The 13513-nt window shown below is 37.5% G+C and overlaps 2 protein-coding genes across 3 annotated transcripts in view; one reads left to right on the top strand and one right to left on the bottom strand.

The window, feature by feature from the left end:
* mrpl39 (mitochondrial ribosomal protein L39) overlaps window positions 1-13513 on the top strand; it is a 350047-nt gene that overhangs the window by 80750 nt on the left and 255784 nt on the right. The gene's annotated exons all lie outside the window — the stretch shown is intronic.
* appa (amyloid beta (A4) precursor protein a) overlaps window positions 1-13513 on the bottom strand; it is a 62452-nt gene that overhangs the window by 3866 nt on the left and 45073 nt on the right. For both annotated transcript variants that reach the window (XM_062060024.1, XM_062060014.1), the window contains 6 exons: window positions 9570-9644; window positions 9337-9495; window positions 4160-4288; window positions 3988-4087; window positions 2053-2265; window positions 1932-1985 (listed from right to left, as the gene is read on the bottom strand). In XM_062060024.1, coding sequence (XP_061916008.1) covers window positions 1932-1985; window positions 2053-2265; window positions 3988-4087; window positions 4160-4288; window positions 9337-9495; window positions 9570-9644 — 730 coding nt within the window. The remainder of the gene's footprint in view (window positions 1-1931; window positions 1986-2052; window positions 2266-3987; window positions 4088-4159; window positions 4289-9336; window positions 9496-9569; window positions 9645-13513) is intronic.

The raw sequence follows: 13513 nt of genomic DNA, 5'->3' as shown, positions 1-13513 counted from the left end.
CTGGCAAGGGAAAGGAAAGCAACATCTATTATTGAAGGCTCCCTCATACACATGTGCACAACCCACTCCAGCAGATCTAAGATGGGAGCATTGTATAGAACAGCTGCTATGCAGACATTTTAATGAAGATGAAATGTGTTTTTCTATTTCCAACCGACTGTGTGACTACTTGTCACACAGTCGGGGGCGTCCAAACTTTTTGAATTGGGGGCCGCAGTGGGCTAAAAAAAAATAAAACAAAAAGTAAAATGATATTATGGAAGGATATATATGTGTGTGTATATGATTATATATATATGTGTGTGTGTGTGTGTGTATATATATATATACAGTATATATAGCCTATACATACAGCCTATACATATATATGTGTATATATTATATTAATATAATGGATATATAAAATCAATAATTAGTAATTGGATATTAGGAGTATGTGAAAGTTTAACTCCACCTTGTTTATTTCCGTGAAGACTTCCTTAAAGTTTTGGAATCAATCAGAATATCAAGCAGCTAAAATGAACTTGGATAAGTATTCTTGCCATCATGAATTGTAATGGATTTGAATGGGTGTAATTTAGAATTGTATTTTATTTTATTTTTATAAATATCCAAAAAGTTCAGTGAGCAGGTTGTGTTACCACGTTTGTTGACTTTTTGTGTTGGTTGCATTTGTTTGCGCCATGACTAGGGAAGGTTGTTTGGATTAGGTAATGTACTTTACTCACATTGTCCACAAGATGGCGGCACATTTGCAACAATCAGATTAGCTGTTATCTAAAATTATTTTGAAAACACTCCATAGACCAAATTCCTTATTAAACTCCTGACATTTTGCGAGCCAAACCGAAGACGCTGGCGGGCCGCAATTGACCCGCAGGCCGTAGTTTGGACACCCCTGCTTTAGCACGGATGCTTATAAAGGTGCTCACTCTCCAATGTGTTTTAAGCGTTATATCCCATCATCTTACGGCTTTCAGCACTTAACGATGTTAACTACGATGCGTGCGTAACGCGTGCACGTGCATTAGATTTGTTTGTCGTTAGCTAATGAAAGCGAGTTGGATATTTTTCCTCGCCACAAACTGAAAAATTAAAGCATGCAGGGGGCCATTTTGATAGTTTTCAATTTCACAACCAAAACAATATTTATTGGCTGTATTGTAAAGGCTCTCCTCAATTTTGGTGAATGCCGAAGGTTACAGGGATCCAAAGAGTGTTAAAAATAAGTCATATAATATATTTTTTTTAAGTTTCAATGCTTAAACATCTATAGATCAACATCAGATTCATACGTTGACAAAGTTTTTTTCTTATATTTTATACCCATTTAGCCACTTTGTTCAAAGTGGAATTTTTGATGTAACGTGAATGGAGCCTTTAAAAGGTAAATAATTCCTAACAACATTACTTTTGGTTCATTATTGTTTTTTTTGAGCAATGACAATTAGAAAAAAATCAAAAAAGGGCACCACTCATAAAAGTGTTAAATCTCTAGGTCAACTTCAGATCTATCCATAAATTTTGATTTTTATGACTTTTTAAATGTTTTCTTAAGTTTTATGCCCTTTTTGCCAAAGAAAACCGTGTTTTATTTATATGGAGAAAACACAATATGCAATATATCCCCCAAAACATATAAAAGGTAAATATTTGATGTGAAGTAATTGGGGCCTTAAATAGGTCAGTTATTTATTTTAATTATTTTCTGAGCAATGACAGCTTTGAAGTAAAAACTGACTGCATGGCAGCTTTGTTATTGGTGTTACTGACTGTCCATCTTTGCACGGGTAAACATGCTGCAGAAATGCTTGTATCGGAGCAGAGAGTTAAGATGCAAGATGATATAATCGGATAATAGTTTTTCTGCTGATATTGGACCAGTATCCCATAACAATATCGGATTTGAACACTCCTGATATCAAACATACCTGGCCGTGTGGGGATGCCTCTGTCAAGACTTGGGCGAGAGTCGACAGGTTCAACTGGAGGAAAGAAGATAGTCAAGACGATGAGTGACAATTTTTATGGACTAAATTCTGCAATAGGCACCTTGGTTGTCAGTGTTGGGCTGGTTAAAGCTGTCAGGATGAATAAAGCCAACTCCACCCAGGCCTAAGGAGTCCTCCTGAGTCAACAAGTCGGTTTGGCCATCTCCAAACTCCTGGTCGGGCATTAGGGCATCATTGCCGTAGCTCACCCTCACATCTGTCTGCAGGTTGGCCAGTTGTTGCGCCATCTCAGCCTGCTCCCTCTGCAGAAGCTCTGATACAGGAGAAATCACAAGGAGACAGACCGAGGATGAGGGAAAGAGTATTATGGCAATTACCTTATTTGTTAGTTTCATATTATACAGTCACTGGAACATTGATTTACGAACTTGATCAGTTCTTGAACGGGTTTCGTAAATTTTATCAAAATGTTCGTGCAGTAAAGCAAATTTCTCTGTAAAGAACCAATATAAATATGAATAATGGGTTCAAGCCTCAACAAAAGTCCATATTTCAGTGAAGGTTTATACACTTTGAAAACAATATAAAGTGCTATGCAGTACTGTATATCAAACTAACAAAGGGTTGATGGAGCAACTTTGTCTTTCTTTAGGTGAACTGTGCTGTATGCGCTACTCTGCCAATGCATGCACACACACAGAAGCCACTATGGCCCTCGCAAACGATCAGAAATCACAAAAATCCATAACTTTAACAACCATATTGCTACAATGATAAACATTTTTGAAAAGTAAGGCAAGGAGCTAATTAGACAGGGACAAAAAAGGAAGGGGGCGTGTATACTCTTGTAATGTTGAACAAGAGGTAGCCTTTCATCCGCTGTAAAATAAATCTGCACTGGGATCTGTTTTTGGTAAAATTCCGGTCTCATCACAATTCAAGATTCAAGATGCTTTATTATTGTCCATTCTTTAACATGTACAAGACACATAAGAACTGAAATGTCATTTTCGGCACAGTCCCACTAAGAGCACTTTACAGGGGGACAAGACAGGACCTTAAAAAAGGTGGGAAAAAGGTGATATTTGGAAAGGGGGGAAGAGTAAAAAAAATATCAGTCTAAGGCTGGACCCTCAGGAGGGGTCCAGACTGAGTCCAAAGAAAAAACCTCATATAACATAGCACACATAAACATGATACATATAATCACAACAACTCGCAACAGAGGGGTGGGGTGGGGGCGGGGGGGATTAAGCAGTGGTGAAGGCGTTGATTGGGGAAGGGGCGGGTGCGTGCATGTATGCCCAATTACTTGGGTGAGATGTTGAAATATTTTTGTGGACTGTGAAACGTGCTGTGGTAGAAAGCCTTCTTCGTCAATTCTTCCATACTTGGTACCGGTACCACACAACCCTAATTCATACTGTATACCATAAAAACCCACACAGATGATTTTCAGCCTCCAAGAATGTAACAACATTTTTAAAACATTCACACTGGTACTTTTTCTTCCAGTAAGTGTATGTGCATGTGTGTGTGTGTGTTGGTGCATGCATCATCCACATTGCAGTACAAACTGTCACAGTCTCAGAGAGACACAGATGGCTGTGTGACGCACGCAACACCAACAACCCAAAAAACTGCAGAAACCTAGCACAAGGATGGGGTGGATAGAAAGGTGGGAGGGAGACAGATTTATCTTCCCAGCAAACAGTTTCAATTGACTCTGTGCTGAAGAATTAGGTCAAATAGCTCCAAAGTATAAAGAAAGAGGAAAAAAATGCATGGAATTTAGAGCTTTCAACCCTTCTGTTACATGTAACACAATCAGTCCTTTCTCACATCTGTCTCACAGGGTTTGGAATTTGCTAAGAACGACCGCAGAAACATTTCTCATAAAGATTATTTAAAAGCTGCCATGATTACATTGTAAATACTTCAAACAATACTGCCTATTAGTTATTAATGTTCCACATTTTCAGAGAAGAAAAATTGTCCCAAAGGAGCAAGATAATAAATGTGCTGTGAAACTCACCGACTTGGTCCTGGATGTCATCAGCCACACCAGGCACCTTGTAGAGAAGACCCAACGACTGGTTCATGCGCTCTTCAATGACACGCAGGTGGGTCAGCACCTAACAGACAAGGGCATGAGAGGTGATGAATTTATTTTTCCAGCATGAGAGAACTGTTCTGATGTGGGGTACCTGAGGCCTGATTTGTGCCGCCTTTTTGGGGTCCACCATGCGGACATGTTCGAAGTGTTTCAGAGTGTGCTGTCTGTCCTTTTGCTCGGCACGCACATACTTCTTCAAAAGGCTGAAGACGTGACGAGGCTGCGGCAGACAGAGCAAGGCAGACAGTGAGGTGCGGACACATGACAGCATGAGCGCAGACAAGCCAGCTGAAGATAAAATTGATCAAATTTGACGTGAAAGCTTCTCAGTAAGTTACAAGATGTTTTTTTATTAGCACATCGGCCTTGAAATAGCTTTTCCCGGAGTTAGAGGACATATTGAGAGGAAACTAACAAATACTCAAAATAACTTGCTTATAAATACTAGTGCAGGGAAATGTTTAAAAAAAAAAATCAGATTAATCACACTTTTGAATTTGGATTAATCACGATTTACTTGCATATTTTAAGTTACCGTATTTTTCAGATTATAAATCGCAGTTTTTTTTAATAGTTTGGCCGTGGGTGCGACATATACTCCGGAGCGATTTATGTGTGAAATTATTAACACATTACCGTAAAATATCAAATAATATTATTTATCTCATTCGCGTAAGAGACGAAGCAAATGTCCGCAATCGTCACACACGTCAGCAATCGTCACACACGTCAACCAATAAGAATTCGGCGGGGGCGGGTCATGGCAGAAGTGCATTGTGCGTCATGGCAGAAGTGCATTGTGGGTCACTGCTGCTACATCCGTAGCTATTAAAATGGATTATTTCAACATTAGCGGTAACTTGTAAAAACTGAGAAGGGCTGAACTAAAATGGCACCGAAAAGGAAATCATATACTGCAGATTACAAGCCGGACGTAGTGAAATATGCAGCAGAAAACGGCGATCGAGCAGCAGAAAGAAAGGAAACGGCGCATACCAGAGGCGACACCGGGGAGGAAGATTTTATCGGATTTAGCGATCGGGAGTGACAGATTGTTTGGTAAACGTATAGCATGTTTTATATGTTATAGTTATTTGAATGACTCTTACCATAATATGTAACGTTAACATACCAGGCACGTTCTCAGTTGGTTAATTATGCGTCATATAATGTACACTTATTCAGCCTGTTGTTCACTATTCTTTATTTATTTTAAATTGCCTTTCAAATGTCTATTCTTGGTGTTGGATTTTATCAAATAAATTTCCCCCAAAAATGCGACTTGTACTCCAGTGCGACGTATATACTGTATGTTTTTGTCCTTCTTTATTGTGCATTTTCGGCCGGTGCGACGTATACTTCGGAGTGACTTATAGTCTGAAAAATACGGTAACAAAAAAAAAAGACCCCCTTATTTGAACACCAATGCAATTTTTTGTCAGAATGTTATACAGGAAAACTTTTTAAATATTTTAAATAAATGCACATCATTTATTTGCTCAAAACTTAGCAACAGTTGTATCTAAAGTGCAGACAGGGATTAAGGCAAAAATAATAATCACTATTATTTTGATTATTATTGTAATCATGATTAATTACATGATTATTTAATAATTTGAAAACATAAGCATTTATTGTACCACTAAAACTCAACTTTAAATATAGTTAAAAAACCGGATATAAATTAGTCACGACTAAACCACAACAAATAAAGTAATAGTAATACCAATCAATTTAAATAACAAAAGCAATATAAAAAACAATAACATTCAGTTTTTGTGTTTTAATTGTTTATCATACATTTTTTTTTACCTTTTACACATGATCGTGAGAAGCCATAATTGAAATCAAAGTTCAAATAATTACCGGTATCCAGCCCTAAGTCAGGGTGTATTTTGGAGTGAAACTAGCCAGCCTGCACACCAGTCAGCGCCTCCTCACTCATCTTTGCACTGACGTATGGACTGACAATTTTAGTATAGCCATTCGCGGTTACGGTAAAAGGATGATTTTTTTGTGTGATTAAGAACATGAGTTGACTTTATAACAGCTCTAATAAATACACAATATGTAAAAAAAAACCTCATTAGGAAATGGGGATGGATTCCAAAACTCGGTTTAAGAATGATACCTACTGGTGCCGATGTAAACGGTAGGAACAGGATGGGAAAAAAAGTAGCTATTGATCTCATTTTGGTGCTAAATGAGTGCAGACCAGTGCTTTAAAGTGATACTAGAATATGCAATTTCGGGAGAAATTGAGTGTGAATGCTAATAATGTGCGCAAGCCGCTGAAATGCGGTAACCGAACTAGGATGCTAAGAGTTAGAATGCATCAAGTACCAAGTTATATGATTTTGAGAAGTTTGGCAGCAAAATTGGCTAAAAAAGTTAGCAAGCTAATGTTAGCATGCTAACAGTTAGCATTAGTCAAGTACCCAGTTATAGGACTCTAGAGGTTTACGGCCGAAAAGTGGGTAAAAAAAGTTAGCATGTGTCAAGTACTAAGGTATATGATTCTTGAGGTGTACGGTCACACACTTGGCTAAAAAATGAGCCTGTTAACGTTAGCATTTTTCCAATCAAAGGAAAACTGGGGGAGAAGGCGGACAAAAAAAACGGCAAAATAATAACAAGAAATAGATTTATTTTTGGTGTACATTACTATATGTTATGCAAGTAACGTCTTGTAGGGTAAGCAACAGAGTCTGAAATTTTTTTTTAACGTTATTTGCGACCTTAACATGTCAACGGCAGCCCTTAATACAACACTGCGAGTGCTACAACAACAACAACGCAGCACTTCTTCATTATGCGCCGATCGACCGTCACGACGAGCAAGATGCATTCAAGAACCCCCGGATTGTGAGCGTCAACATTAAAACACAAGCACGTTGTTTCTTTGCGCATTCTCTCGTGTTCTGTTTCTACGGCCGCCTTAATGCACGGGCTTATCTCGGCTGAAGCCAAGTTTAGGGGCCTCATTATTCACAGGAGAGAGAAATATTTGTAATAAAAATAATTCAAAAACATTTGCTATTAAACTGGTGAGTAAGATCGTTAACTTTTACTTCTGCTTTTGTAACATTACGTTATCCTTTGACTGTGCGCGTGTGTTCTAGTAGGGTATAGCTTGCATTTTTATTTTAGATTGTCAGACCAGAAAGGGCAGTTTACAAGTGTGGACGGGTCATCAGGAGTTTTTTGTTTTATTTTCAATTTAGTGTCCATCCTGCCCAAGACATGTGAGACATCGTTGAGAACCCAAAAAAGCTTGCAACATGTCAATTAATAAGAGAGATTTAAGTAAAATTAAATAAACAATTGTCTTACCAAACATAGCTATTACCGTCATATTTTTAATGGCAGTTTTCACAGTACTTCATGTAAGTCTCTGGTTCCTTAATTAATGTTTTTGGAGCAGGAAATGTGGGTTCAATGCTCATTCATGTCAGACATAATATTAAGCAGGGGGTAGCCCACAGTTGTTTACTTCATTGTTAATTTAGTTATTTGCCCTACAAATAAAACATTTAATATTATTTTTTATGTATTCTTAAAATGTGCATATAAATGAATTAAGGTTTGAGTCAAATAGTAGTAGTAGTCAAATAGTAGTATTAACATGCAAAACTTCATGCCAGGGAGGGGGCGCGTGTGACCAAGAGATACAGGCTTTATCAGTATCATGCTTCAAATCCTGCTTTAAAAAGCTGTGCACTACAAAACATGCTCATTGTAGCCACTAATCCTGACATCCTCATGTTCATAAAGAAAAACTAATCACAAATTGTTTTATTCATTTTTGTTTTGTGCGTTTAATATACTATGCTTCTAAGTTAATGTTGCTGATCAATGTGAACGTATTATTATTTATTGAGTTTAATATTATTTTTCAGGATCAAATGGTTCAAGTCTGTCAATTTTTTTTGTCATTTAAAAAAGGGGTACCATATTTTCTTTTAAAATCCATCCATCCATTTCCCTAAATTGATGCACTTTAAATCTTTTTTGTTACAGACTAAAAAAACGTATTTTAATATAATTATTATTTGTTGTCAATTGATCTACATTTCATCCTTTTTTATTTTCTTTAAAGGGGACCTATTTTGCAAAACCAACTTGTCTTACTTATTGTTACCTGTGTTTGTGTATTTGGGATATGCATAAATCTTGAACATTTGAAATCCCACCATGGAGGCATTATGGAGATATTTTTAAAACAATCTTGCCTTCCTTCTTATTTTCTCCAAACGAGTCGTTTGGAATTTGCTCAGTCCTATGACGTTTTTCACACCAGTGACGTCAGCGGATTATCCTTATATGGTAGAAATTCACCCGAAGTCCGTCATTGTAGTAAATAAGCTCCTGCTTTCTCGCTATCCTCTTGTTGTGGGGCTGACTAGCTCGCACATGCACATGCATCCTCTGCTGTTGCCATTTGTAATACAAAGTAGCGTATAGTTCAAACTTCAATCTGTCAATAGACTTCATATGGAATGGATGATGGGGAGAAGATGCTGTACAAGTGGAGGCAAGTAAATAAGACCGCATCCTGAAGAGACGGTCAGAAAGTAGCTTAAGGATGGTCTGTAAAATATAATCTATGCAAAATTTGGACCAAAGGATCAGCTTTACATGTTATGTAGACCGCAAGGAAGTGTTTAAATGTAGAAAATATATCATAATATGACCCCTTTAATGTTAATAAGGATACAATGTTATGCAATGTTGTACTTAGAAGAATTTTATAGACACATGATACTATTTATACATGCGGCTAAGAGTGAAAAATGTTTTCTTCTTCCTTGGGAGGTGTAAAAGAAAATAATTAGACATAAGGTTAAAGTTTTCTTGTCTGTATTTCTGCTGGTTTTGCTGCGATAATCATGACAATTAGTTGTGAGTGTTATTTCCTATTGTTGAATGCATTACTCTGTTATAATTCCATTTATATTATTAAAGTATTTTAATTACCTGTTCAACCTAAATGTCACAAAGAATATAAAAAGTTATTTTTTTAATTAAAAAAAATTTTTTTTTTTTTTTTTTACACACGTGTATGTTCAAGTACTGGTTTGGGCACCATTAGAGCACTGATTCAGAAGTACAGATTTGGTACTAGTATTGGTTAAAATGTAAAGTTACCCATCATTAATGTCTTGTGACAAGAAACCAAAGTTGTTTGAGGTCAGGAAGACAGAATACATTAAAACAATAAAAAATAGTCAGTTATTCGCATTCAAACAATGATTGTGTGTTTTGTACCCTGGGGGGGTCTTGCTGCAGGGCAGTCAGGTAGCTCTCCAGAGCCAGGCGGCGGCGGTCGTTGAGCAGAGCTTCCACTCGGGCCATGTGGGTCTCCACCAGCTGCTGCCGCTCACTGGCCGCTTCCTGTTCCAGCGTCTCTACCTTCTCTTGGAAACGCTTCATACAAAATGGCAACACGTATGAGTAACACCTTCGCTGGCCCTGAAATGTTTTAAATATGTATTAATCACCTGGATGACCGCCTTCTTGTCAGCACGTGGAAGATTCTTAGCTTCCCTCTCAGCCTCTTCCCACTCTCTCATCACCTGTTCACAAAGAGAAAAAGTACATCAACAAAGTGTGTGAATGCTAACATGCGCTGCAGTTTATCTGACATTTCACACCAAGTATACTAAAGGCCTGATTTACTCAATGTTTGTGTGTACTAAAATACGTGCAAACCTGATAGCACACGCACATGTGCAAAGTAGATTGCGTCTGATAAGTGAGCAGAATGAGGCGTGCCATCCATTTTGCGTCTCCGTCTTCCCTAATATGCAAAATATATGCTTTTCTAATAATCATCCCACAGTACTGGAGGAGAAGACGCAAATATAAATATTTAGCACGCGCAATGTGATTTATCAACACTCATTACCGTTTCGCGAGCACTATTTAGCACGCGTAAAAAGGACGTGCAAACTGACATTCAGTGCTCTCATGATGGACAGACGGGAATCCTCTGTCCTAAGTGTGTGTTTTAACATTTTAGGATATTCAGAATTTAAAAAAAATATAATTAGACATATCATCAATTCAGCAACATCATTTTAGAATTTTATAGCTGCAAGAGGATTTAACTTGGACTTAGAAAATCTTTACTGTCACCGAAGGGCAATTTGGTTTGCAGCAGTAGTCATTAAAAACAAGGTTCAACAGTAAAAACGAGGTACAACAGTAAAAACAAGGTACAACAGTGCAAACGAGGTACAACAGTAAAACACGGTACAAATACATAAAATACATACAACATACAAACCATCATGAAGGCATTGAGCTAAAAACTAAAAGCATTTGTAATACAATAAAAACTAATCAACACACGTCGCTTCCCACTAAAGTGACTGCATAGCAGCTAAGTTTGTTAAAGAAGCTCATTTATAAAATCAACAGCTGAGGGAACAAAGGATCTTATGTATCTGTTGTTTTTGGCCTTTCTATTACTAGGGGCGTACCTGCATCCTGAGGGCAAGAGTCTAAACTCTTAAATGGCTGATTGAAACAAATTCAATTGATGCATTTTGGTGTCATTTTGACTGTTTACACTGCAGGCCAAAGTGGCCCAAATAAAACATTTTTATGATGATTTTTTACACTACAAGTAAAATGCGATTTTTGTCAAGACTTCGGTGTAAACGTGCACAGGCCCCAATGTGGCCTCAACGTCACTTGTAAGAGCACTTTGATAAAGTGAAAACACAAGGAAGTTGACCGGGGGGACATCGCTATAACAAAATAAAATAAAAGTCTACACCTTAAAAATTAGTGGGTTTTTTTTTACTTGAAAGTAAATTTAATATAATGTATGAACGGATGTATATAGTGTAATATATTTGGAGGGTTGTAATCTTTTTTATTGCTGTTAAGTAGAGAAAACTCAGTGTGGATCTTCGGGAGCTTTATTTTTCAACTCACATGTAAGAAAATAAGCCTCAGCGTCAATTCCGGTCCCTCAACAATTGCTATTTCTTCGGGAATATTATATTCATATATTATGTATAGCCTATTATTTGTGCACTGTTGACAAGTGAAGCACAGAAAATTTGGTCGTCTTAAAAAGAAACCGAAACCGGATGTTGTGATGAAATATCCATTTCCACTGGCGACTGCGTCTTTCCGGCGCACACGAATGACGTACACTACCGTTCAAAAGTTTGGGGTCACCCAAACAATTTTGTGGAATAGCCTTAATTTCTAAGATCAAGAATAGACTGTCGAGTTTCAGATGAAAGTTCTCTTTTTCTGGCCATTTTGAGCGTTTAATTGACCCCACAAATGTGATGCTCCAGAAACTCAATCTGCTCAAAGGAAGGTCAGTTTTGTAGCTTCTGTAACGAGCTAAACTGTTTTCAGATGTGTGAACATGATTGCACAAGGGTTTTCTAATCATCAATTAGCCTTCTGAGCCAATGAGCAAACACATTGTACCATTAGAACACTGGAGTGATAGTTGCTGGAAATGGGCCTCTATACACCTATGTAGATATTGCACCAAAAACCAGACATTTGCAGCTAGAATAGTCATTTACCACATTAGTAATGTATAGAGTGTATTTCTTTAAAGTTAAGACTAGTTTAAAGTTATCTTCATTGAAAAGTACAGTGCTTTTCCTTCAAAAATAAGGACATTTCAATGTGACCCCAAACTTTTGAACGGTAGTGTAGTTCACCCAAAGCTGATGAAAAAAATCACATCCGTATCGCATTTGGGTCACACTGCGTTTAGACTGAAGTCACATTTCAAAAGATCAGATTCCAATCGGATTCAGGAATACCTCTTGATGTGGCCTGAATCTGATGCCAAAATATCAGATTTGAAGCAATTTGGAGCATTTAGACTGGCAAAAAAAAAATCAGATCTGTCACTTGAGGGCAAAAAAAAAAAAAATCAGATTTGGTGTGCAGTGTAAACGAAACCTTTGTACTTTTTAATGACATTCGTTTTTTTTTTACAGAGAATATTATCATTAAAATAAAATAATATTTCTTATAAGAAAAAACGTATATAAGTATGCATTTTTTTGTGTCTTGAGAGGAATAAGTACAGTCTCTCTCCAATGAGCACATCTTCAGCTGTAAAAAAAAAAAGTTGTGTCAATGTAGATGCGCTGCAGGACTGCTTCTAAAATGCCCAATAAAAGTAGCACATGTCTCTAGACTGTTTGAAAACATACCAAAACGCCACAATAACAATGATGCAGTAAATGGTGGTGATGCCTTGTATAGTACACTCATTTAAATACCGTATTTTTCGGATTATAAATCGCTCCGGAGTATACGTTGCACCCGCCGAAAATGCATAATAAAGAAGGAAAAAAACATATATACGTCGCACTCGAGTATAAGTCGCATTTTTGGGGGAAATTTATTTGATAAAATCCAACACCAAGAATAGACATTTGAAAGGCAATTTAAAATAAATAAATAATAGTGAACAACAGGCTGAATAAGTGTACGTTATATGACGCATAAATAACCAACTGAGAACGTACCTGGTATGTTAACGTAACATATTATGGTAAGAGTCATTCAAATAACTATAACATATAGAACCTGCTATACGTTTACCAAACACTCTGTCACTCCCAATCGCTAAATCAGATGAAATCTTCTTCCTCTGTGTCGCTTCTAAACAACTCTGCCAACTCCAAAGGTATGCGCCACTTCCTCTTGCCGTTTTCTGCTGCATATTTCACTACGTCCAGCTTGTAATCTGCAGTACATGATTTCCTTTTCGGTGCCATTTTTGTTCAGCCCTTCTCAGTTTTTATAAGTTACCGCCAATGTTGAAATGATCAATTTTTATAGCTACGGACGTAGTAGCAGGTAGCATCCCATGACCCACAAGGCACTTCTGCCATGACGCACAATGCACTTCTGCCATGACCTGCCCCCGCCGAATTTTTATTGGTTGACGTGTGTGTGACCATTGCTGACGTGTGTGTGACGATTGCTGACATTCGCCTCGTCTCTTACGGGAATGAGATAAATAATATTATTTGATATTTTACGGTAATGTGTTAATAATTTCACACATAAGTCGCTCCGGACTATAAATCGCACCCCCGGCCAAACTATGAAAAAAACTGCGACTTATAATCCGAAAAATACGGTAAGTCGGTCTGCACCACTTTACAATTGTACAAGCAGTGTTAGTAAATCACACGCAACACACCCACTAATAGTAGAAGCTATTTTATAGATTGCACACGCTGTTTAGCGCGAGGTATTTAGATCTTAGTAAATCAGGCAGCATCGGTTGGCTTAAGCTTCCTCTTCAGTTGCATACTCTTTAGATAGCAGTGTCTAAACGTGGCGACGCAGTGCTCAACTCCAGCACACCGAATGTAGTATTAGATTCTGCACAAGGTGTCGTGGTCTGCAGCAAGCAAACGGAGGCTTTGGACCATCTGTC

The sequence above is a fragment of the Entelurus aequoreus genome, linkage group LG01 (genome assembly GCF_033978785.1).
Source record: "Entelurus aequoreus isolate RoL-2023_Sb linkage group LG01, RoL_Eaeq_v1.1, whole genome shotgun sequence".
NCBI lineage: Eukaryota > Metazoa > Chordata > Actinopteri > Syngnathiformes > Syngnathidae > Entelurus > Entelurus aequoreus.
This window is presented reverse-complemented; position numbering and strand designations above follow the sequence as displayed.